The sequence below is a fragment of the Epinephelus fuscoguttatus genome, linkage group LG16 (assembly GCF_011397635.1).
Source record: "Epinephelus fuscoguttatus linkage group LG16, E.fuscoguttatus.final_Chr_v1".
Lineage (NCBI taxonomy): Eukaryota > Metazoa > Chordata > Actinopteri > Perciformes > Serranidae > Epinephelus > Epinephelus fuscoguttatus.
In genome coordinates, this window is record NC_064767.1 from 27383311 (window position 1) to 27407146 (window position 23836).

A 23836-nucleotide genomic window follows, 5' to 3' on the forward strand; every position below is an offset into this window, starting at 1 on the left:
CGCTGGTTTTTCAGTAACCTGGTTATTGCAGTGCATGTAAAGACATTCTCCGATTTCCTGCCGTAACCTGATTTCTCCCATTAACCATGTTTCTAGTGTGCATGTAAATGTAGTGACTGTATGTCAGGAGAGCTGCAATTCCCACGCAACCCCTTTATGAACAGGAGTTGAATCAGCAGGACAGTCAGACATCAGTGCCTGCGAATCCTGCTCTTTTGACATCTCTGCTTTGATGTGGACCCCCTCCCTCTGTCCTCAAGTGTGGGTGGAGAGTTGGGGCTTAGAGCGAGAGAGAGAGGGGTGGAGTGGTGAAGGATGAGAGCGCATGAGGAAGTTACCCATATGTAAGTGGGGGCTTTCCTGGAAGGACATCACTCTCTGTGTGTAACTACGGCCGTAGCGGAGCACTGTGCCTTATCATCCTGCACAACGTCCACCTGAAACAATATTTGCACATGAGTGTTCAATTTAACATTTGGGTGACCCCTTCATCGCAGTTACAAAATACGCCGCAGCATGGTAGCTCAGGCCAACCCATAATGCAGCATGTGACTAAAGTGGTGGGGAGCATTTTGAAGCACAGAGCAATTATCGAGGGAAAGAAATCTATTTCTCAGAAACGTAATCTGATGAGAGAAATGCAGTCACAATACAAAATGTCATATTTAATCATCATTATATCTTAATTAGCCCAAGAGGCCACAAATCTCTCAAAGTGCTGCCACTGTTTATATTAAAGAGCATTCAGAAGGAGGAGGATGCAAACTGCTTATTTTGCATTAAGGTCCTTTGGATTAATGTTGTGCAGAGCAGTTTGTGGACTTGAGTTATGCACTGTGCTGGCCTTTTAAAACTCAGATCAAGGTCTCATTGGAAGCAGGCTGTCTCTGCCTGCTGGGCCCCTTTGCAAATCTGCTAGCCAGTGTTTATAAATCCAAATAGATGAACCATGGCACACATGGCAATTCTATCTAGGTTTTGCTACCAGTGACTGATGATAACAGGCGGGTAAGGCCATGCAATAAAGAACATTTTGTGTCAAATTTACTATAGTTCAAAATTTGATCTTACATGATTTAAATCTTATTTAAATGACGTAATGAAGGGCCTGGAAAGCATTAATGTCTGCAATTAAATTGTGTTGCTTTTGTTTAGGCCATCCTGGGCTGGCATTTCCTGACAACACAAGGCAACTTTGGCACACAGCACTACAATGACATCTGTCCACAGGAAAAACCACAGAGCTCACATGAGCACATGACACAGACCAGTTTCTCTCAAAGTGAAGCAAAGAGCAGAGAGAGAAGACATCCACTGAAATGTTGCAGTAATTCCTAAAACAAGGCATTCTGGTCATGCTGAACACTTAGCACAGAGTTCAAGAGAGTGTGTGCCATCTCCCAGACCAGATTGTGGTGAATGGGAACAGTCACATGAATGTGATCCGTGCTCAGGCTCAGGCTCAGGCCCTAATTATATGGGAAAAGAGTGTGGTGTGACAGCTATGGCGGGGATTGCGGTTGTGTCCTAAGAGACTGCAGCTGACCCTGCGGAGACGGAGAAGGAGAGAAAGTGAGAAAACATGAAGAGACAACACGAGGAGAGAGTGGATAAATGTGTGTAAAAACGCAAAGGACAAAGGAAAAAGAACCAAAGTGTGTGTGTAGTGTGCAATAATAGGAAGGGGGAGTTGACATTGGAGTCAGACTGTCCTATGTGTTGCTGCTGAGTAAGGCCAGGGGCTTACAGGAAGGATTTAAAGAGCCACAGCAACACCACAAAGCACCAGGGGAAAGGGGGTTGCCCAGCAGGGGCCAGGGTAGGGAGGGCGAGCGGGGAGAGGGGCAGGCTGGCTGGAGTGGCTACTCTGATCAGGATCCATTTCCAGCCTGGGCCTTGGAATTCCTTTGTTCCAGTCACAGGTCTCCGTTTCCCTCTAGACTTAATCCAAGCCTGCCTCACGCCCAGTAACACAGAGCAGGGCAGGTAACTCTGCCACAGGGATGCCTCTCTATTTACAGACCAGTCCCCACACAACAGCCACTCACATAAATATTAATAGCTATGGTAGCACTGCGGAGAAACAAGGTGGGTTAATACAGGTTGTCACTCCAGACGTACATCTTTGTCTATAGAAAAGTGCTGTGAACTGTGACAGCGGGAGGCTGAAAGAATGGCAAAATGGACATCCAACACACATAAGTGTGTTTTTCCATTTTGTACACAGAAAGTCTCACTCACATTGTGACTGAATAGCTTTTCCAAATGTGATAAACTGCTTGAGACTGGAGTTGTGGGCCTTCAAAGAGCCAGAGAAGCCAAACAAAGCTAAATCTATGACAGGGCAGTGCAAAATTTAACCATCGCCCTTTTAGTCTCTACACATCCTCCGCATTCTTCATTGGGAGGGAGATGGTCATTCGTAAACACATTCTCCAACAGTAAAGCTATCCAGCAACACTTGTGCTTTTTCCCGCAATGACCGTGGCCAGGCTGCCTTAAGCCCTCTTCATAGGGCTGCCAAGAGGAGTCAGTGGTACACTGTGCAGCACTCGCAAAGCCCTCTCCCACGGCTATTAGTGACCATTCATCTGGGGAGCCTGGGAAAATGCCTCTCCAGCCTGCCGTGGCCATGGGGAAACAGGCTGGCAGGTGTTCCCTCCCCCTAAGCCCTGGCACCTGTGCAGGGAGAGGAAGAAGGAACCAGCTCTGCCATGGGCTAAAATGAACTCTAGGTACCACTTTGCCAGGGCTCCTCTAACTCCTCTGACTGGTAGGAAGCCTCTCAAGCACCAGGATAAACTATACCGGAGCTGTGCCTCACATGGAGAGATCAATGTGCCTGTATCAATTCTAATAGTAGACGTTAGACATCTGGTAATGTACTTTGGCAGTTTGAAACGGTATGTTAACTAAATCCGTGTAAAACAGAGCTTCTCAATTTACACTCTACACATACACATAAATATATACACCATAATGGACTACAAAATCAATATACCCTTGAGGTAAAACAATACTAGTCCAAGAGCAAATGAAAATCAAGATAGCACGCAATCAGTCGTTAAAAGTAAACAAAATCTAATCTAATGCAAAAAGTAGAAGTATATCAGTAATGTCTGGCAAACAATCGCTTGGGCATCTGTACAGCATGCTGTGTTGTCCAAGACGGCCATGTCTGAATGTGAAAAGGTTTTCTTTCTAGGCTTGTAGCATCTGTAGCAGTGGCATCCTCATGAAAAAAAGTGACACTCTTGCTGTCATAGCATATAACCACAAGCTTCCTTAATTGAATATCATATCAAATGACAAAAATGTATTCTTCAAAGCTCAGTGAACCTATTATCCACTCATTTTCAATCTGTAATTACTCTGAAAAATGTGGGTGTGTTCAACACGGTCTACCAGGGAGAATGCAACAGGCCTCTCCCAAGCTCCCCTTCCCTGGGCTTCTAAGGTCTAGCATGTCCATTCTGCTTGTCCAGAGCCAAGATGTTTGGTGGGAAAAGTTCCCTCTGTTCATCTCTCTAAAAACATAAATAAATCACATCACTATGAGCTAATCATGAAGTCTCAAGTAGCCTGGGTAAAAAAAAAAAAAAAAAATGCGGGGGTGGGGGGGGGCTGGGTTTGACAGTTGGAAATTGGCCTCTGCAGCTGAGATACGAAGAAATGGCTTGGATTTATGTTGGCAGAAGACATGGGATAAACCCCTCTCTGACATGTTCACTGGGTGCTATGCGCACACATATGCACCAAACACAGCATACATAGGTAAATACAATAACCCATAGAGATAGCTCAGATACAAACACTTGCACTGAAGGGCTTTGGAATGCTAAAAGCTGTTGATGGCTCATTTGAAGTGCCAACAGCTGAGGCTGTTACGCTGTTCTTAATGCTGTCTGTTGGCGGAAGCCCCTGTGATTTCACACTGGCACCAGCTCAAACACCGCCTCATACAAGACCCGCGATCCCCCTCCCACACCGTCCCACACATAGCACCACACTCCATCCGCCTATTCTTGGCCCAGACATCAGTACCACCCCGCCTGACACCTTTCACTATATGCAACAACATGCATGTGCACGTGTTTCAGCGCATACACATGTCCCACTCCAGGATATCCAGCTTAACTCTGCTCTCAAATAACATAATGCTACACACAGATGCAAAAAGGTCTTCTGCTGAAACAGATACATGCAGAAAATCAGCTTCCACTCCCTGCTATGGTCAGTCAGAAAGTCCTGTGAGGATTAGCATGTTAGCGTTTGACCTGCTTGCAGAATAGACGACCCCAATACTTAATACCCGCCCTGAGGTTTGCTGGGCTTCCCTCCCTAAGCCTATAGTCTGTCCTTCCCTTTTTATGGCTCCTGCCTGCCTGCTTACTTCTCACAGTCACAGTCTCCACCTTTACTGCTCTGCCGCCTCCCTCACATGGGACAATGAAAAGACCAAGAATGTGATTACACTCACTTAAGACCTTTAATAGGACTAGAGCACATGAACTGTGTGGGCCTGTTTGAGGCGCAATGCCTTTTCATGTTCCGAGTGGGGAAAATTCTCCAGTATGGTATGGAGTCATGTTCCACTGGTTACATTCTCTTTGGCAAAGCTGCAAGGAGCTTAATCATTTTTACATGCATATTTCACTGCTGAAATACTGATAGTCCCCATGTTCACACAGTGGAGCGAGTGTGTGCACAAGTGTGTGTGTCTGTGTGTGGAGCCCCAGTCTGTGATCTCCATCATTAGAGATGTCTGTCTCTCCTCAGTCTGTCATGGGGAATATGAGACAGGCTTTTCAGTAACTGTACACTGTCAGCCTGTTCACACCTAGCCCAGGGGGAGGATATATCTCTCCAACACACTGTCGCTCCTTTTGATTCTCACTGGTTCTGACGTGTATCAGCGCCTGTAACACACATGCATGCATCCACTGTGTCTGTTTCTTTATCAAGATAATGCCAAAAGTTGTACGTGTACACATGCATCGGTGTATGGAAACAAATGCACATGTGAATGCAGAGGTTCGGTGGATGAGAGGACTAAAGTGGATGGGGAGTAGCGTGAGAGGCAGAGCTGCAGCCACAGGAGAAACTTTATGGAGCCAACTGCCCTGTAATCCCACTCTCACAGTCAGTCCTGCCCTGCTGAGTGAGCCCAGTTTAACTGCCCTTAACTGCTACCTGTGACAAACCTGTCTGCCTTACTGCACGCAGCTGGGGGTTCCTCTGAAGCTAGGCTTACAGTGCTTCAAAGGCATGTGTGCGGGTGGCTGGGGGAATGTACTCGCATTGGATAAATAGGGATGCATTGAATTGGGCCTATTCACATCAGAGCATACTTTATTGATTTTTCTCTCTGTGTATGTGGTTGTATGTGTATGTGTGACGGAGCAACATGTTTTGTTGTCATCCTGTTACCTACAAGTCCAGCTAAACACAGGTGTGCCAGCGCCACATTCAACAGGAGTGCAACAAACATTAGCCAATTTAATGGACCTACATTTTGTGCCAAGTTAAACAGAGCAACACAATATGAAAACTCCTATCAGCTCTTGCCTCTAGGTCACACCCTGGGCGTAGAGAGCCACCATGTCCCAACTAGTTCTGTTGTCTTTCCTCCCACACTCTCCTCAAAAAGGTAGCCATGAAATACTTCTCAGACTATTTTGTAACTCCCGTCCTCCTCAGTGCTCAGTGGCCCACCTCCATGCACACAGTCATATCTCTGCACTGAGGTCCAAGTGAATAAATAATGGTTTTGAGCTCGTAGCCAAGGTAAACCATTTTACTTATTCAAGAGCTGATGATAGACACACCTAAGACATGGAAAGGGAACACAGATGACTGCATTCCAGTGGAATGAGTAACGATGAAATCAGAACAGAATAAATGGAATGTGCACTCATTACCAAAAAACAATTTAAGCTAATGCTCCACGTAAACACATGAAGCAGCAATGTTACACACAATAATTGATCGTAAAGCAATAAATCAATAAATACTGGACTATATGGCTCTAGGGCAGTGTAATGGTGGTAACAAGATGTGTCACCTTTCACAAAAAAGGCTGAGGCAGGTGCCAGCTCCTTCTTCTGTTTGGGCTGTCTTCTGTTGTGCAAGGACTCTGTGTACTGCTTAACCCTCTGGTCCACAGCATCTCGAACCAGGGCTGTAACCTCCTAAAACAGTATTCAGATATGTTAGCACAGCAACATGTTGCTGAAAGAGAGCAAAGGCTGTGCTTTGACTCTACAAGTTAAGATTAATGATGAACACAGGCAGACAGCTGGACAGTAGAAGTCTTAAGTAAAAGGTAGGTAACTCCACAAGTGGCTAGGTGGAGACATGAGGCCAATTTTGTTACAATGAAAACCCTGAAAAAGAACAGACCAAGGGCTCAAAGTCATTTTAGATTCCACGCTGCTGCTAACTTTTGAAAGGGCCCCCAGCAAAACAGAAGCCATATATTCACTCGCACACTTTATTCACACACACGCCCTTCTCCCTGCGTCAGTACCTCGATGTGGTCCGTAGTAAACCAGCTGGCGTCCTCTCGGCCGCCCAGGGGCAGAACGTGAAGATCCACCAGCACAGCAAAGTTCCCACACTGTAACACAAAAGAGGAAGGACAGCCACAGGTTGCTGAGGGGCATTGAGCTCACAGACAACAAAGGAAATCAGAGTGTGGGTGATTGACAGCGAGACAAACCACAACGACCCCCTGCATCCTCAAACATCACCCCAGGCCTCTCACTGCAGTCCCCTCCCTCCTTTTCGTCTGTCTAGCCATCTCTTAACCAATCTCTTGACAAAAAAAAAGTATGGCCCTGTCTGTCTCCTCATATTTCCCCTGTCTCAGCGTAAAAAGTATTTTCTTGTTCTATAAGCTTTAGCAATACAGTCACTGCCTCAGGTCACAACAGGCTGCACAAAAAAGTCTAAAGATGTACCACATAAAGTAGGATTATCCTACTTTGTATCAAAGTGGTGGATAAAACTCCACAGATCAACCCTAAAGCACTCTGCATGTTCCTGCACTACAACTATTGAGTGCTGTAGAAAGCTGAGTAGAGGGCTGCAGAGTGGATTCCTAAAGCACTACGTCACCGTGTCAATGACAATAAGCTACAAGGGACAGGGAGGCCAGAAATGCCGCGGCTGGTTAAGTTGCTGTTACATCTTTCTCAGGCTAGCCTGATTATGGTTTACACATGAGTGCAAAAGCTGCCCGCTTGCAGAGAGCAAATGGATGTGGGTCTCGTGTGAACTTCGCCTCTCCCTGGACAAGGAAGTAATGGATGGACTGAGACCACCCACAACATGACACAGAGGAGCAACAAGTACTGCCCTAAAAACCCACAGTGATAATGCAGCGAAAAGCACTGAGCTGAATGGGGTAGCAAAAACAAAGTCGTATAAAGACAAAACCAGACACAGATTTCAGACTCGCAGCGTAGATCTGGAAAAGAGTGTGGACAAACAGAAGAGGTTATTCATTTTGTAACAGGGAATACTTATGCACACTAAAAGCTTTGTTTTGGGCCAGGCTCTTCCCCTGGGTCGACGTATTGCAGACAGAATGACTAAACTCTACAACCCGACTTGAGGGATGTTCCTACGCCTCGCTCTCAGGATGACGCGAGAGAAAGAATTAACAGGGTGTGTAGGGGACGGCCCCCACTACTTAGTGTCCTAATTCTAGACACAAGCCTACACTTCCCAACTCTCTCCAGTTGCCTCCTCCTCTTGTTTGAACAGAGTCAAGTTAGCTCCTTTGTCAAAGAAGGAGATTATGAAAGTTTTATTGAAGAGACAATAAATGGCTAAATACTTGCTCTGAGGAAAATCAAGCTGACAAACATTTTTCTTTTCCCCCGATGAGAGCATTTTCCTTTCTCATTGTCTTTTTTTCAATAATAGTTAAAGTGAAGCTGGTTTCCTCTACTTGCAGATCAACTAGAGGAGAGGGCGCCCCCATATGACTGATCAGTGAATATGTCTGTCAATGTCAGTCATGGCTGGCACTGTTCTTCTGCAGGATATGTCAAGTCCTAAAGCCCTAATGCGTGCCAATATGTACTTAAGTATGTCTCTGCATCAGTGTTACAAAGACTAATGGGCAATTAACGTTATTCTAAGTCTCTTAGGCAATGCATTAAGCCACGGTGCTCTGACTCATCACTCCACATCCTGAAGTATGCAAGAACAAAACAGAGTTTAAAACATCAAGATGTGATAACCACAAAAACAACTGTTAAATACAGAATAGTCTCTGTGCAAAAAAAAAAAATCAACAGAAGTTGTCATACAAAAACATGCTTTCACTAAGACAAGAATGCCACGGACCAGAACAGAGCCCCCCTTATGTGCAAGTTCCTCATGTATAAAATGTATGCATGTAGCCTGTCAGAAATCAGCTCGTCCCTACAGATCACTATTCTCTCCATCCTCTGCCCTTTGTCTCATAGCGGTCCACGGATGACTGGTGGCCTCAGCTGACTGCCTCCACAATTACCAGTGTGTGGGAAAGCCTAGTAACAGAGGGTCCGACCTTGTCAATCAAAACACAGGGGCCGACCGGTGGATGAGCCCCGCAGTGGTTTATTGGGGTTGGACTTGACACACGCTGGATGGGTTTTGGTATCCTGACTTTTGAAACCAAAGAATGTCTTTATGGATGAATATAGGAACCACTATGCATGAGTTGGGGAATAATGGCCCTGCAATAAATCCTGTGAAGTTTGTGGATCTTTCTAGATCATAATGAATGGTGCTGCGGCACTGGACTGCTTTATAATGGGAGGTGTTTCTAATTTTCTGTCCCCTGCTCGCGTGTACATCCTGATAGGGACCACAAGATCAATCTTGGAGGGTACATGGCTCAAAATTACACAAGCTAATGCGAGCTCTAAAGAGCAACATAAGGTTAATTTGATCAATATCCTGGAATGAAGAGAGCAGTGTAAAGAGAGCGGTCCTTAAGGAGACACAGCAGGGTGAATCCCCCTAAAGTGGTTTCTGAGCTTCTGATTGAGTCTGTGTTTTGGGCTGAAAGCCAGACATCTAGCAAGCCTTAGACTAACTTCCTTTTATCACATTAGAGCAGCAGACAAGACTCAACTGGGAACTGGACATTAATGATAAACATTGGTCTGCCCCTTACACAAAAACAGCATGTGATTCCCTGGGTTTCTCGGAAATGGGGGATTTTGTCAGGAAAGCAAAGTAATGCAATCACACTAATAAGAAAAAATTCATTTGCTCAGCAAAACTGGCCATTTGGAGGAGGCAGAAATTTCCAAATAAAGTGTCAATCTTTCAGGCTGCAGTGTGGCAGTCAGAGGTAGGACACAGTCGTTGTTTTTAAGTCCCAAGTCAGGACATACAATTCACAAGTCACGTCACAAGTCACGTCACAAGTGCTCAACTTTGAGTTTCAAGCTGGAAACAAGTCATTATACACTCTTCACCCAAAGTAATGCCATTATAACAACAGAATAATATATTAAATTTACAAAATCATGAATGCTTTTTAAAACGTTTATTGATTTGTAAAAACAATATTGTTAAAAAGTCACTTAGCTGTTAAGCTAATGTTAGCTAAGCATTAGCTTGCTGACTATTTTATTATCAGCATCAACTCACTATTCTTCGTGCAACTTTAAATGTTGAACCAAGTTGTAAGTTGCTCCGTCTACGTCAGTTTTTGTACTCAAACAAAATTATTTATTATCGTTTGTTACAACTGGTGCTCAGTAATGTAATGTTAGTTCTCTCCTGCAACTTGATTGGATGCTGTCAGATTGGTTCAAACATCTGGGGAATTAAGAGTCGACTTGCTGGGAATGAATAAGGTTACGTTACTTGATTCAGGAAATGAAGGTAGATAAATTGATTCAATGGACATACTTTTTAATTTTTGGGCTTGGGGGAAGGCATCAAGTAATTTCAAGTCAAAAGGCTTGAGTCCAAGTGAAGTCACTGGCGTTTAAGTCCAAGACGAGTTGCAAGTCCCTTATTTTTTCAACTCTAAAGTCCTCAAATTTGTGGCTCGAGTCTGACTCAAGCCCAAGTCATGAGACTGGAATCCACACCTCTTGTAAGAGATAAGACAAAAAAGCAGCAGTCTAATTTTACACAAAGGCTCCGACTAGCGCATCATGTGGTCTAAATTTGTCAACTCCCGGCACAAAGAGTGACCAGCGGATCTCTAAGCTGAACTCTGCCATGAACTATGACCCCAGCGACGGCCCCATTTTAGTGAGATCTCTGCAAGCAGCCTAGTACTTTGCAGTATAGTACAGACCACAACAACCTTGTCTTTCTTAAGCACAGCAATTTGAAAGAGCCTAAAAAATCCAGTATACTCACTGAAAGAGTGAAACAAAACAAACAAACAAAAAAAAAACAGCACGATAAACAACTGCGAAATACTCTTTTTTCTCAGCAAACACCACATATGCCTTTCTCTGTAACACCGTCTCTACATCTACAGGATTCGAAAGGATTTCACAAACCTCATATTTATTTAAAAAATTCATGAGCTCTCCTGTTTTGTGTATTTTGCTTTGACACATTTAAGGCAATACTCTGTGCAACTGTCGCTGTTGTTGGAAAGAAAGGTTTTGATAAAGGGCCAAATTCTAGAGGAAGTTACTCTTTTCATACATACTAAAGTGGGCCAGCACTGCTTTGTTCCCTGTCTTGCACAGGCTTTTTAGAGTTATGAACAGAGGCTGAAGGCTGAATGAGAGGCGGCAAGGAGCGCTACTTAATACCAAATCCTTTATTGTGCCATCTTTTGTGTGCTGTCACACAGTGGATGAATAGGACTGAGTCTTCCTGCGGGCTAAGCTCAACTTCTCTATCCTAATTCTCCCCACTGCCAATCTGATAACCATGACCTGCAGGGGGGAAACGGGGGTTAACAAAGACAAAAATTTTAGAAACCTTTGGGACTATAGGTGCCCACAGTCCGCAGCACAACATGAGAAAATTCCTTCATATTTTCTGTCAGTAAATAAACAAATCCTGACTTAAACCCAACCGCCAGCTCCTTTCCCTTTCTGGTCATCAGAGCTCTGGTCTATATCACTCTCAGTTCCAAAAACACTCTCTACCTTCCCTTATCTCTCTCCCAGACCTGGCTCTCCATCCTCCTGCCTGTGCTGCTCCAAGTTGGGCACGGCGCCCAATCTCTACAAGCAGCTTCACCCGCCTCCCCACCTCGCTGCCCTTTGCCATTGCTATCGCGCCGTATAAGAACCAGACCTTCTCGGACTGCACTTAGCTCAGAGGCTAACACTAACCAGCCGCAGATGTTTACATTGGGAGAGAAGGGGCAGCAGATGCGGTCTCACTCAATAAAACTTGCATCTCTCCCACTCTCCCTTTGTCTCTCTCTTTTTTTCTGACTCTCTCTCTCTCTGTCTTTCTCCAAGTCTGCAAAGAACCCAGGGGAGCTCTTTAGATCTGTGGGTGTGACAACCTTGCTCTCAGGCTTTATTTGCCTCATTCCCAGCTCTTTCTCTGTGCTGTGAGTCACCTGGGTTTCCCCTTCTAAAAAAAAAAAAAAAAAAAAAAAAAAAGACAATTCTCTTTCCCAATTTTTCAAACTGCCAGATACTGAGCAGTGAAGCTTGAGACTTGATTATTACTGAGGCGAATGTTATTTACAGATAGTGCATGGAAGTGTTTTTGTGTGCAAAGCTCTCTTCATTCAGGTGAATGTTAGCACACCTGAGTCCTCTTTATTTGATGATAAAAAGAGACACAACCCAGGAGAGGAATTCCAGCAGCAAGAACAGACAAGAATATCTCCAGGTAACACTCAGCAAACAAAACTCAGGCAGACACATCCTTGAGAAATTGGTAGATGGAGAGAAATAGCAGGCTGAGAAGTGTTTGGCCTCATTAGGAAATGTGAATTCTGTACGGCAATGTAGGGCAGAGCTGAGATGAAAGAGGGCTTTTTTATTCTTGTCACCTTCTCTTGTGAAAGATCCCCCCAAGTTGGAAAGTGTCAAAATGTTTCTAATCAGACTGCAATGATTTTGTACAGAGGCAGGATGTGTGGTCCGATATGAGCTCATCTACAGAGTGACAACAACACTAAACAGCACATAAACCTCTGACATTAAACTGCTCTGTGATACCTCAATCTTTTTATTGTTAAAAACACTTTGGTCTCTGTCTCAGCCTACTGCATTAGATGGTTAAAAAGTCAGCAGTGCATATTGCTAATAGAAGGCAGATTGCAGGGCTCTGCAGCGGTAATGTCCTGGCAGACAGCAAGCGCTTCAGTGGATCAGTGTTTCAGCCTGAAGGCCCTTTTCGGGAGGTCTGAGAAGTGGCAGGTCACTATATAGTCTAAGCCTATTTAAGAAGGAGCATACCAGCACCTCCTGCTGTTCCACAGACCAGGGAGGGAGCTGCTTTGAAAACATTTTATGTGAAAGAATCATAAAACACTCTGCTGAACAACCTACTAAACGTGGCATGGTGAATCCAAGAACATTACTTATAATTGCCCTTGTAATCCTTGCTCTCCGTGTAGGCTGGCAGCAAGCCTTTATGAAAACAATGTCTCTGTGCTGATTTTTGTTCTTAAATATTCTGAGAAGTTAATTCATTTATTAAAAAACATAATGATAGTGGTGTTTGTTTTGCAAAAGAGGAGCCCAGGGTAGCGCCTTGAATGCTATTGTTTGGACTGATCCCTTCTAACGTACTTCTGTGTGGTTAGTTGGTTAAGCATGGTAGAGGCTGCGTGCATTTTCTCAGGCAGTGTAACACAACAGTATCATTATGTGCCCAGTGGGAAGGAACCCTCCGTGAACCTCCAGGGTTTTACTCTCCCACAACCAGCTGAGGGGGGTGGGGGGGTAGCCTGTATACAGGCATGCATATGAAACAAATAAAGGGAGTGAATGCAATATCTGGTCAACTAGGCACACATGGCATTACGGAGGATGTGAGAGATCAGCGCAAATGTCTGCAGCCCTCATCCAAAACTCTCAATAAATGAAACATCAACAAAAGAGAGACCAGCGGCTTTTCCTGCACTTAACAAAAACATCTGATGTGCATTATTCCTGACAGAGCATCAGACTGAGGATGAACAGCTTGGCTTTTTAATAGAATGAGTTTCCTCTGCTCTGTGTGGCTGTGTCCGGTAACAAAAGGCTCTCAGGGAGGCAGTCAGCTGAGATTTGCAAGAGGTGACCAGAAATTCTGACTAACGTGATCTAAGGGATGAATAACAACATCAGAATGTGGAGGCGAGACAGTTGAAACATGTATCTGTACTTCCCTCTAGTGGCCAAAGAATTTGCTACTCAGGAGGACAAACCAATCAATAAAGCCAACACAGGAGAGACGCTGCAACAGAACACACTACTGTAAATGTTAGAGAAGCAAGCATTCTTGTATTACATATTTTCCCCTACTGCACAACAGCTTTTCAGTGGCTTAACATAGGCCATAATAACTAAAGCCACTTGCCGGAAGTACTGTCTGTAACAGTTTTACTGTTTGGCAGTAACACACAAATAGTTGTTTATCATGAACCCTGGCAATACAAGCTGGGAAGCTTTAATCAAATGCAGATCCAAATTATTCTTAAGTATCTTGTGTGCATTTAATGTGGGAAAACATTTTCTTTTAAGTCATTATGAGGCTTTGTGATCACACAAAAGCACCAAAAAACTCCTTTGCTGAGAAATGGAAAAGTCCAACATACGACATATGTTGACAAGATGCTAAAGAACATGATGAACATGTGCTTAGATAATTTGTCTTTTGGTCATCAGTAGTTTTTTGTGATTAAACCATCTTTCTTTGTTAAATGTGTTCATACCAAACTGGACACACACACAAAAAAAAAAAAAATCAATAAATAGGTTATAAACTTTAACTTAGTACCAATTTTTACAAGGTAACAAGGGTACAGCGTTGGATGAAATTTGCTGAGGAAGTCAACCTAAACTTAAAAGCCATACAAAACTTGTTTTTTAATATATACTTTTTAGCTTTTACAAGCAATTTCCTGTATGCATGTTCATTCTCATCTTTATCCAAATGATAGGCTCACAAAACTAATGTAAAGCCCAAGTGTTTAACAGCTGTTCCACATAAACGTTCAACATTTTAAAGTACCACAGTGTTATCTAATACAACACTGTAATATATGGGATATTACTTAAATACAGCACTACTCTACAAGGGTGTGTTTGCTGTATATTTAATTTTTGCTTACCTTTATGACAAATTTTTGAGGAGCCATTGCAGTGATCAGCAGTCAGTTAGTTTCACCTGAAACAAATGTATAGCCATGGATTACACAGCAGCCTAAAAACAACACAACATGTAAGACTGGCAAGCTTAGTTTATAACCCCCTAAGAAAAGAACATCATATAAACAGTGATGATGTGTTTATGGGACTCCTCGCCATGGTATTTGTCACTTGAAGAGACAACTTGGTAGGTTTGTTAATAGTTAAACAGTGTTCAGTTACTTACAGATATTTATAAGGATCTGCCAAACACAACAAACTGTAATGTTACTGTTCTGATGGTGAAACTATTTTTGGCTGACGTTAACACTCGTTAGTTAGCGTTATATTGACCATATTCACTCTAATATGACCATGTTCTGTAGACCAACTTTGACTGCATTAACGTGGCCTCTTTAAACATAGCTAATTTAAAGCTGGCGCCTGTTAGCCTTAGAATAACATTAATCAGAGTTTAGCTAGTCAAACGTAAGGGTGTATAGACAGTAACGATGTGTTGTTGTCAGTTCAACTGATCTAACATCTGGGCTCAAAAGACGAAAGTTAATTGTTAAGAAACGACACAATGACCCTTACGTTAAGCCTGTATTGTCAAATGACTCATTAATGACGCTACAAACGTGTAAAAAGCAAATTTGGTTGATAAAACAACATGTAAGTACATTAAAATGTACATTAAAACTTTCATACCGCCAACAGTTTTGAATGAACGACGAGGCTGTAGAAGATGACGTCATGTTTAGTTTGTAGTCCAGCAGCTGCAGAGCCAGTATGAGTCGGAGCTTTCAGCGGATGAATTTGGGCACAAAGATACCGCGAACAAAATGAAAAAGGTAGCTAAACGAGTGTCCACCTCTGTTATAAAGCGTGGAAGTGGAGTTATGGAGTTTTAAGTCGGTTATCTGTCGTAAAAGAAGACATTTCTAAAAACTGGCATGAGAACGCGACTATTTTTCGATTAGGACCCCATAGGACCCAACGCTCCGAGCGTTGCGATGGAAACGAGTTGCATATTGGAAATGCCTGTATTAATCACGAAAATATGTGTCGTCATATAGTATTGAATAAATTTTTTTTATCATACGATAGCCACTATCATGTAAAGTCAAAAATAATTTGATCTGTTCAAGTGTGCTACATAAAGAATGTATCCAAATTTGTTTAATTTTCGTCAGGCAATGCAATAAGTCTCACTAGCCGAGTCGTAACAAGCAGAGGAGATTAACAAGGAAGCCGCAAAGAAGCGTTTTCTATCAAATTTCGCTCAACTGAAAGTCTAAAATGACACCTTAGTCGTTAACGTCTCGTCGTACCGTCGCCACTCAAAAAGCAAACTCACTGTTTTATGTCAAACGACCTCTGTCTGACTGTTGACAATGGTTTTGGGGTGAAACTTGCTGCCTAAGTGATGTCTCGACACGTCAAGAAATCCCCATCTGTTTGTACGGATCTACCACTGGACAACACCGACATCTGTAACAAGCTTAATTTGCTGAAGCAGCTTCTGAGGTCTTGTTTTGGTCCGACAGGTAGACTCAAACAAGTTCATAACAACATTGGAGGGCACGTTGTAACCACCTCAACGTCCTCAGTTCTCCTTTCAGCCATTTCCTCCTCACAGCCTTTTATCAATCTGATAAAAACCTCCATTATCAACCACGTTTCACGTTTTAGTGACTGTGGTTTGTTTGCTGCCATTCTTTGTTTGTCTCTAATTGAGCAAGCAAAGCAGTCTGGTGTCAGAAGAAATGTGGCTATCAGAGTGAACAAGCACCTGCTGGGTCTGTGCATCAGTTACCTGCAACAGGAAGACTGTGGCTGCAAAGTGAAGCTCGACTTCTGCAGCAGCCAGAGCTTGATCACATTAGCTCGCAGTGTTATTTCCAGCAAACCAGCATGTGTGCTAACAGAGCCAGAGGCATTTCACATCAGCAGGTTGGCGGTGCAAGCTTTTTTGCTGACTGTTCCTTGTAACAGCCCAGGTATAGTCAGTCTTGGCAAAATAGTGACCATCTCTGTTGAAGGTCTTCCTGTGTTGAACTCTGCAGTGTTTCCAGGTTTACTGGTAGACATGCCTGATGTATTTTGCCTCAACAAGGCAGAGAACCTGCACTCAAATCCACTGCGCATGGTGTTGTTCAGTGCATCTCTTGCTGGAGATCTTTCTGAACTTGGTGATGGGATGATTGAGGTGCACCCAGTTGTAGACACAGACTCACAGATCCTGGATCAGCTCCTGGAGGTGGGCAAACAGGTAGTTAAAGATGAGATAAAGCTCTTTGTATGCCAGAAGGTCATACACCCAGTCCTGCAGCAATACCTGAGGAGTCGCGGTATCACAGTGATAGAGAGACTGGGAATCAATCTCATGGAGCCACTGAGTCAGCTGACAGGTAGTCCTGAAATCTGGGCTGCAGTTAACATTTATTTTCACTGTTAATAACCTGTTGATTGTTTTCTCGATTAATCGAAGTTTCCAAAGACTTCATACTGAATTACAGAAACGCGTGTATAAAACGTAGTGTCTTTGCACTGTGTGAGGTCCGCTTTAACTTCTGTCCACTTTCACTGATAGGTGCTCAACCTGTAGCCACATTACACACCACAATCCCAGCCAAGGCCTATGGGATGGTGAGGGATCTCAGTATTAGGGAGTTTGGATCCAAGGCAATGCTGCATTTCCACCCACCTGAGAATTCGGCAATCTGCACGATGATCCTCTGCCACAGGAACGAGACCATGTTAAGTGAGTTGAAGGTAAGATACAGTGAGGAGTTTGGGGACTGCACTGTTGGCTTCTGGAGTTTAAGAGAGAGAGACATCATCTAGATGGATGTGACACTATTTTGGTCACCAGTAGAATAAAAAGGGCAAACTGTGTGCCTGTTAATCACAGATTCACTCCGAATCAGATGGATCTCCCTCCCACTAAGATTCACATTCTTCACTACATACTAAGCAGAAATATGATGGACAATATACTGCCCCATAAAGCTGAATTGGTGTATAGTGTTTCACTAACACGGCCAGTGGGAGTGATTCAGTTCTTCTACAGCACTTTTGTTAAAAGCATCCATCAGTTGCCATCGCAGGAACATATTTTAAAACACATAAAAACTGCTTTTACACAGTGATCAGTTTGGAATTTGTCTTTATGGGAGGCAAGTGTGACAGATGAACTGATGTGTTAATATGCGTCTGTTAAAGGTTGTGTGCCAGAAGACAGAGCACGTGTTGAGGCTCACCCTGAGGGAGCCATCTGCCTTACTTGGAGGTGGGTGCACTGAGACCCACTTAGCAACTTATGTCAGACACAAGGTGAGATCCAATATTAAGTCTTAAACCAGTCACAGTCACAGTCCCATATCTTCACTGCGGTCTCATTACAACATGTCTTAATTATGCTGTATTTACATGTTAGAGCATGAACGAAGTCACAGATGCAGCATCAGCACTTGGGTGCTCACAGACCGAGTACCTTCGTGGCGTGGAGGGATTCTGCCGCTCTTTGGAGTCTGTGGCCACGGCACTGGAGCACGACAGTGGGAATTCTTTAATGGATCTGACTCATGCTCACCACTGGACTCACCCTGCAGATGTCATGACGGAACACACAAAGGATAGTTTGGGCTTTTGTGGCTGTGGATTGATAGAAAGTCGCCCAAATCAGAAGTGGACTTATTTAAACACTACATACCCACAGTTCTCACCTGCACCTCTGTCTGGACTCACTACTGCGCAGCCACGTGTGCTCGACTCCTTCACAGCTAAACTCAATGCATTGCAAGTGGCTGTAGAAACTGCTAATCTTGCACTGGATGTGCAATATGTAATTCAAGATATGAACTAGCACAGTAGGCATTGTATCCAGTGAGAAACTGTGGTTTGTGATAACCAAAATGAGGGATAAAAAGTAGTAAACAGTTTAGACGCTAGATCAGGGACACCCAACTTGCTTTGCATGGGAGCAGCCCAGACTGTTAGGGGTTCTGGGGGAGTCTCTCCTAGCACTTTATTTTTTATAAACAAGTTCTATTTTAACACCTTTTTGCATCCTGGAACCTTATTTACATTCAAAGTACAATCAGTACTTTGCTTCAGTAATGTTACCAACAAATACTGAATACTATAGTGATTGTTAGTTACTTTGTGAATTCTGACCATAATTTACCAGCCTTGCTCTCATCTCACAAATATCCTCTACTTATGGTGTTTGTCAGGAAACAGTTTTATCTCCAAACATTTCATATTCACCAGCTGTCTCACCACCTCTTCCATCCAACACTTGAACCTTACAACTGACCTTAAAGGTCCAGTGTGTAGGATTTAGGGGGATATTATGGCAGAAATGGATATAATATTCATAACCATGTTTCCATTAGTGTATAATCACCTGAAACTACGAATCATTTTGTTTTCATTACCTTAAAATGAGCCGTTTATATCTACATACGGAGCGGGTCCTCTTCCACAGTGTCCCTGATGTTGTGTCTACAGTAGCCAAGAACGGACAAATAAAATACTGGCTCTAAATAGGGCCATTTGTGTTTTTGTGTCATCCACTGTAGTTCTACACACTTGGCGCACAGGAGAGTTTTCAGTTGGTTGCAATCTGCAGCCTCACTGCAATATGCTTGTAAAAACTACACACTAGACATTTAAATGATATTTGAAAGAGTGTACACATTTAGGGAATGAAAAGGGAACAATTTATCAAACCTAATGATCACAAACCAGCATGTTCTGCTGCAATAGCCTCTGGTCAGCACTAGGAGGTGCTGCAAGGTTGCCACAGATTCCTTTAGCCAATATAGCACAAAAAAAAAACTATTGGCAAGTAGCTGGTGGTAATTTCCAACCTGCTGTTTATTATATAATGTTGTAAATTTTACAAGTCTAAACCTGCTGATCGGTTAGATAAACTGGCTACCTGATAGCTACGAAACTGCAAAGACCAACCTCAGGCAATCGAGTTCCACTGTAATATGTAACACCCTTCATAATGTTTTGACTTGTTGACAGACAGATCAGGACATGTGAAATCTGAGCCAAGTTACATTCAGTGCAATGAGATGTGTTATTTGCTGTATTTAAGTAAATTTTGCTTAAAGTAATTCAAGCAAAATCAAATCAGATTCATGTGCAGTAAAATTAGTGCAAATTCTGTTTAAAAAAATACATCAATAGGAGTGTAGAGTCCTGTGCTTCTCTTCTGCCGTTGGTTCAATTATTTTCTGCTCTACAAGATAACAACCTGCTGCTCCTTTCTCTCAGAATATGTATGGAATCAAAGCCTTTCCTAACTTTGGATAGTCTTTGAATTTTTCTTGCTAAAACCTGTAGCAGAGGAGCATTAGATAACAGCTGTCACTCAGAAATAGCATATGCTAATGTAGCCAGCTTGACATGCAAGTATACTGTGTCCTGACTTTTCATATTAGGCACCTGCGATGGTGATAGGTTCTTGATCCAATAAAACCCAGGCTAAACACAGCAAAGGCGTGTGCAGGAAGGGACCAGGTGGCGAGCCACACCTCTCCACTATGTCGCTGAAGTAGCTGGCACCAGGCACTTATTCAAACAGACCTCCTGCATGACAGGAAGGACAGCACAGGTCCCTACAAGCACAGAGCAGATGAGGTGTCTCCAAGTGTGAGCTCTGTTTCTCGCAATAATGAGCTGGTATCTCAAAATAATGATACTGATAGTGATATTTTCAAAGTAATGATGTTCTCAAAAAATACTCATTTAATATATGAAAATAATGACAGACATTATTTCAAGTTAGTTTCTCATCAGAAACATTATCATAAAACCTACGGGATCTTTTTTATACACACTTTTACACATTCACTTCCCCTGGTTTCCTCAAGTTGCATCGAATACAGTCACTGTGTTTGCTGATAGCCACTCCAGTGTGAAACAGCAGCAACCATGGAAGAAAATCTGTATGTTATTGACTTTTAAAAAGTCAGTCATTTTTAAAGTTACCAATGTATGAGGCATATAAGATAATAGAATTTATTAGGGCTTATAAATATTGCCCCTACCAGTTTTATAGTGATAGTCAGCTGACCATCCATCATCAAAATGGGCACAGTGCAGCATGAAGTCTCCCTGCAGGAAACCATCTAGAGAGCAGAATTTAACTTCTACCATCATCACACCCAGTGTGGACGGTTTTCCTCCAGTCAGTGGTGAATAGACAAATGTCGTGTCATAGTAGGTACAGCAGGTGGAAAGAGGAGGGGGTAATACTGCATTTTATCCATGCTGGTACATACATGGATAAGAACATGTCTTACAGCCAGGCGGAGAGATTCTGCACAAATTATTTAGCCTTTTAAGTGCAGGCAAAGGTGCCATGAAGCTCCTTTCTTTATGGGAGGTTACCAATGTGTTCCTCACCTCACAGTGTTTTAGCCTTCTGATTATAACAGCAGGAATTCACCTTTCCAAAGATCATTTTTCAGTGTCTCATCTGAAAACTGTTTTGTTTTTTTTTGTTTTTTTACTTGGCTACTTGCTTTTACCTCAAGTGGCTGAAAACAAGCTGCACATCATCTGTAGTATCTATAGGCACAATTGCAACATGATGATGAAAAATGATACCACATTGTTGTTGTTTTATGCCAAGTACAAAATGATGGGTAACAATCATCATTACAGTACGTTAAGAACAGGAAGTTTAACTAACTTAACAATTCAGTGTTTGACCAAACGTCCTCCCTTAAGTTCCTGAGTTATGGCCATAGAAGTGTTTTATACAGAACATTATGGTGTCGCAGTGAAGTTGACCTTTGACCTTTTGGATATAAACTGTAACCACTTCATCATTTTATCCTTTTAGAAATTGTGAAATTTTGTTCTAATTAGTGCATGAATTCTTACGTTATGACTGAAAACATGTTTTGTGAGGTCACAGTGACCTTTGACCTTCAACCACCAGATTCTAATCAGTTCATTCTTAAGTCCAGGTGGACGTTTGTGTCAAATTTGAAGAAAATTACCAATGGATGGACGGACAGACATCCCAAAAACATAATGCCATCGGCCCACACCATTACCAGTGTGGAGGGATAAAAAATATACTCTGTTTGTTTTATGTTTTGTGTATAATAAACCAATATGGAGAGAAATTATTGTAATAAATGCAGCTAGATCCATGATCAGTGGTGGAAGAAGTGTTTAGATTTTTTACTTAAGTGAAAATAGTAACACAAAAAACAACAACAGAAACACAACTAGCATCAAAATACACAAAGAACAAAAAATAAAATGCTCATTCTGTAGAAAGGCCCATTTCAGAATATTATATTGGCTATTCTATTATTGAATTATAATTATGGATGAATTGTGAACATTTCTGTATTTGAAATAACACCTCCCAGAAATAAGATTGTGCCTCACAAAATGCAATAGCTAATTAAACAAATGATAAACTTGTGTTCTAAAATTAATGTAGTAGAGTAAAAATACAATACTGGCTTCCAAAATGTAGAGGAGTGAAAGTATAAAGTAGCAAAAAGATTAAAATACTTAAGCAAAGTATCAAAATTGTACTTAAATACAGAGGCTAAGTAAATGTACTTAATTACATTCATCCATGGTCCATGATGAATTCTTAACTTGTTGAGTATTCATACACTAAGTTAACATTTGATGTTGATATTAAACAGGTTAAATAAATATGAGACAAAATATATTAGTAAATATGAGAAACACTATAAGAATAAAACTATAAAGCTCATCAAAACAGTGTGACAACTCTAATTTGAAAGTAAAATGTGACTTGTATTTTTGAATTGGGGTGTACTGTCTTACACACAGCTCCAAAGACACTAACAAAGCACAAAGTACATCTTCACTCTTTACCTCACACACACATTTAAATGGCCAAAACCCAGCTACTGTCTTTGCTTTTACCTCTGGAAGTAGTGCATGCAAAAGGTCCAGAGCAGCAGGTACCCCCTGTGCTGAAAGGTTTGTGCACAGTGAGCATTTAAAGCAGAAGGATCAGGAAAGCTGTCATCTCCTGGAAGAACCAGGCTACTCTGGCTGGGACCATCTTACCTGGAGGAGAGTGTCCCATGTGGCGCCCACAGCAGGTCTGTGTTGTCCTGTGATGGAAGGAGCTGATAAAGTCCAGTCAGGATCATCCCAATGCTAAGTCCCTATGGCAGTGCATCTTGCAGTATTGCAGAAATCCTTACCTCTTGTAACTGATCTAAAGTGTGTGTATGAAGTTAAATGGATGTAAACAGCCTGTCTGACTCCTCCCAAAGCAAACACAGGCGTGTAGGCCTGTTAAAATGCCAGTGTGCCCTTTTTCACAGTGGGTACAAAATTGCTGGAGGTGATGTCAGGACTCCACCTTTGTATGTCGTGTGTGCGCTAAGTTTGGAATGTTGAATTTTCCAAAGCTACGATTGGAGTGAACAGAATTTCATGGAGCATTATAATCAGTCTGAGGTGAGCTGCTAGAAATCTGTTTTGGTCTGAATCAACCAAAGTCCCTTGCTTGAACCTGCCCCGACCCATCCATCCTGATTACAGACACACACAGCAACATCTGCCCCAAACTCAAATGATGTAGCTCTGTTTGTATTTAAAGTGTGTCAGGAAATTCGGGGTGAGCTACTGACTTTAAATGAAGCTTTTCCAGTTCTTCTTGTTACCAGTGAGTGGGTGGAATAAGTGACACATTTAGACATGGACTGAGGCAAAGTCAAGACGCAGTCACAAATGCTGATTACATAATTACTGTAAATCTGTCTATCTGTAGTCTCAGGGATCATAACCAGACATGCCTGAACTACATATTCTGCAGAGGGGAGTTTAGTACAGCATTCAAACACGTTTTTAAATTCTTCTGCTTGTGGTTTGAACCCAGCGTACTTTTAAGAGATAATTAGAGTACAACATTGACAGTAATGTATTCGTGATGTTGAGCCCAATGATCCTAGTCTAAATACAGTGACTAAAACCATTTGTGCTACTCTAGTTTCACAGAGCAGTAACCTGTTCTTCCTGATCCGACTACCAGCTTGTCTTCATGACTTGTTGAAAACATTTTACCTGCAGCTGAGCATTAATGAAGGATAGCATGTGTTTGTGAGCTGTGATTAAGCACAATATGACAACTTAAAAAATACTGTCTGACATATCCATCAAGTCACCAACATATTCTGTTAAACAGACTCATTGTTAGATATGTTTCTTGTGCCATTTGCAATTATTGTTTCAGTTGTAGTTAACACAATTTTCTTAACTAAGTCAATTATCCTGTTGGTAGTTTGACATCAGTGGTCAGAGCAAATAAAGTGATGAATTGGTAGAAATGCTGCAAATATAGTAGGTCAAAATTACAGAGTAACCTCATCGAAGACAGTTTTATGTCAGTATACATAAGTACCTTGCTAAAATTAACGCAGTATAATGCAGCAGTCCTGCAATACATCCTAACTTCCTGAAGGTGACAATGCTTTCTTCCCTCTGTGCAGCGATATGGTTCTAAGGTGTAGTTTGGT

General features: G+C 42.3%; 3 protein-coding genes across 5 annotated transcripts in view; 1 reads left to right on the forward strand and 2 right to left on the reverse strand.

Annotated features, from left to right (window-relative positions):
* Positions 1-15224, reverse strand: part of LOC125903533 (SLX4 interacting protein) — a 35921-nt gene extending 20697 nt beyond the window's left edge. The window contains exons 1-4 of one of the 3 annotated variants that reach the window (XM_049600508.1): positions 14997-15224; positions 14270-14325; positions 6530-6619; positions 6065-6191 (exon numbers count right to left, since the gene is read on the reverse strand). In XM_049600508.1, coding sequence (XP_049456465.1) covers positions 6065-6191; positions 6530-6619; positions 14270-14296 — 244 coding nt within the window. In that variant the 5' untranslated portion in view covers positions 14297-14325; positions 14997-15224. The other 2 variants (XM_049600511.1, XM_049600509.1) reach the window with 2 other exon arrangements.
* A 307-nt stretch (positions 15225-15531) lies between these two features.
* On the forward strand, positions 15532-19012 carry mkks (MKKS centrosomal shuttling protein). Its single transcript, XM_049600447.1, has 4 exons — positions 15532-16699; positions 16882-17063; positions 17514-17624; positions 17728-19012. Exons 1-4 carry the CDS (start codon positions 15715-15717, stop codon positions 18154-18156), a joined length of 1707 nt encoding a protein of 568 aa, XP_049456404.1. The 5' UTR covers positions 15532-15714; the 3' UTR covers positions 18157-19012.
* A 564-nt stretch (positions 19013-19576) lies between these two features.
* srd5a2b (steroid-5-alpha-reductase, alpha polypeptide 2b) lies at positions 19577-23012 on the reverse strand. The gene is given in 10 exon segments (XM_049601050.1): positions 19577-19643; positions 19752-19833; positions 19836-19924; positions 20153-20240; positions 20357-20520; positions 22233-22275; positions 22278-22434; positions 22436-22470; positions 22473-22610; positions 22985-23012. Coding segments are annotated over 10 exon segments (891 nt in total).
* Positions 23013-23836: the final 824 nt, after the last annotated feature.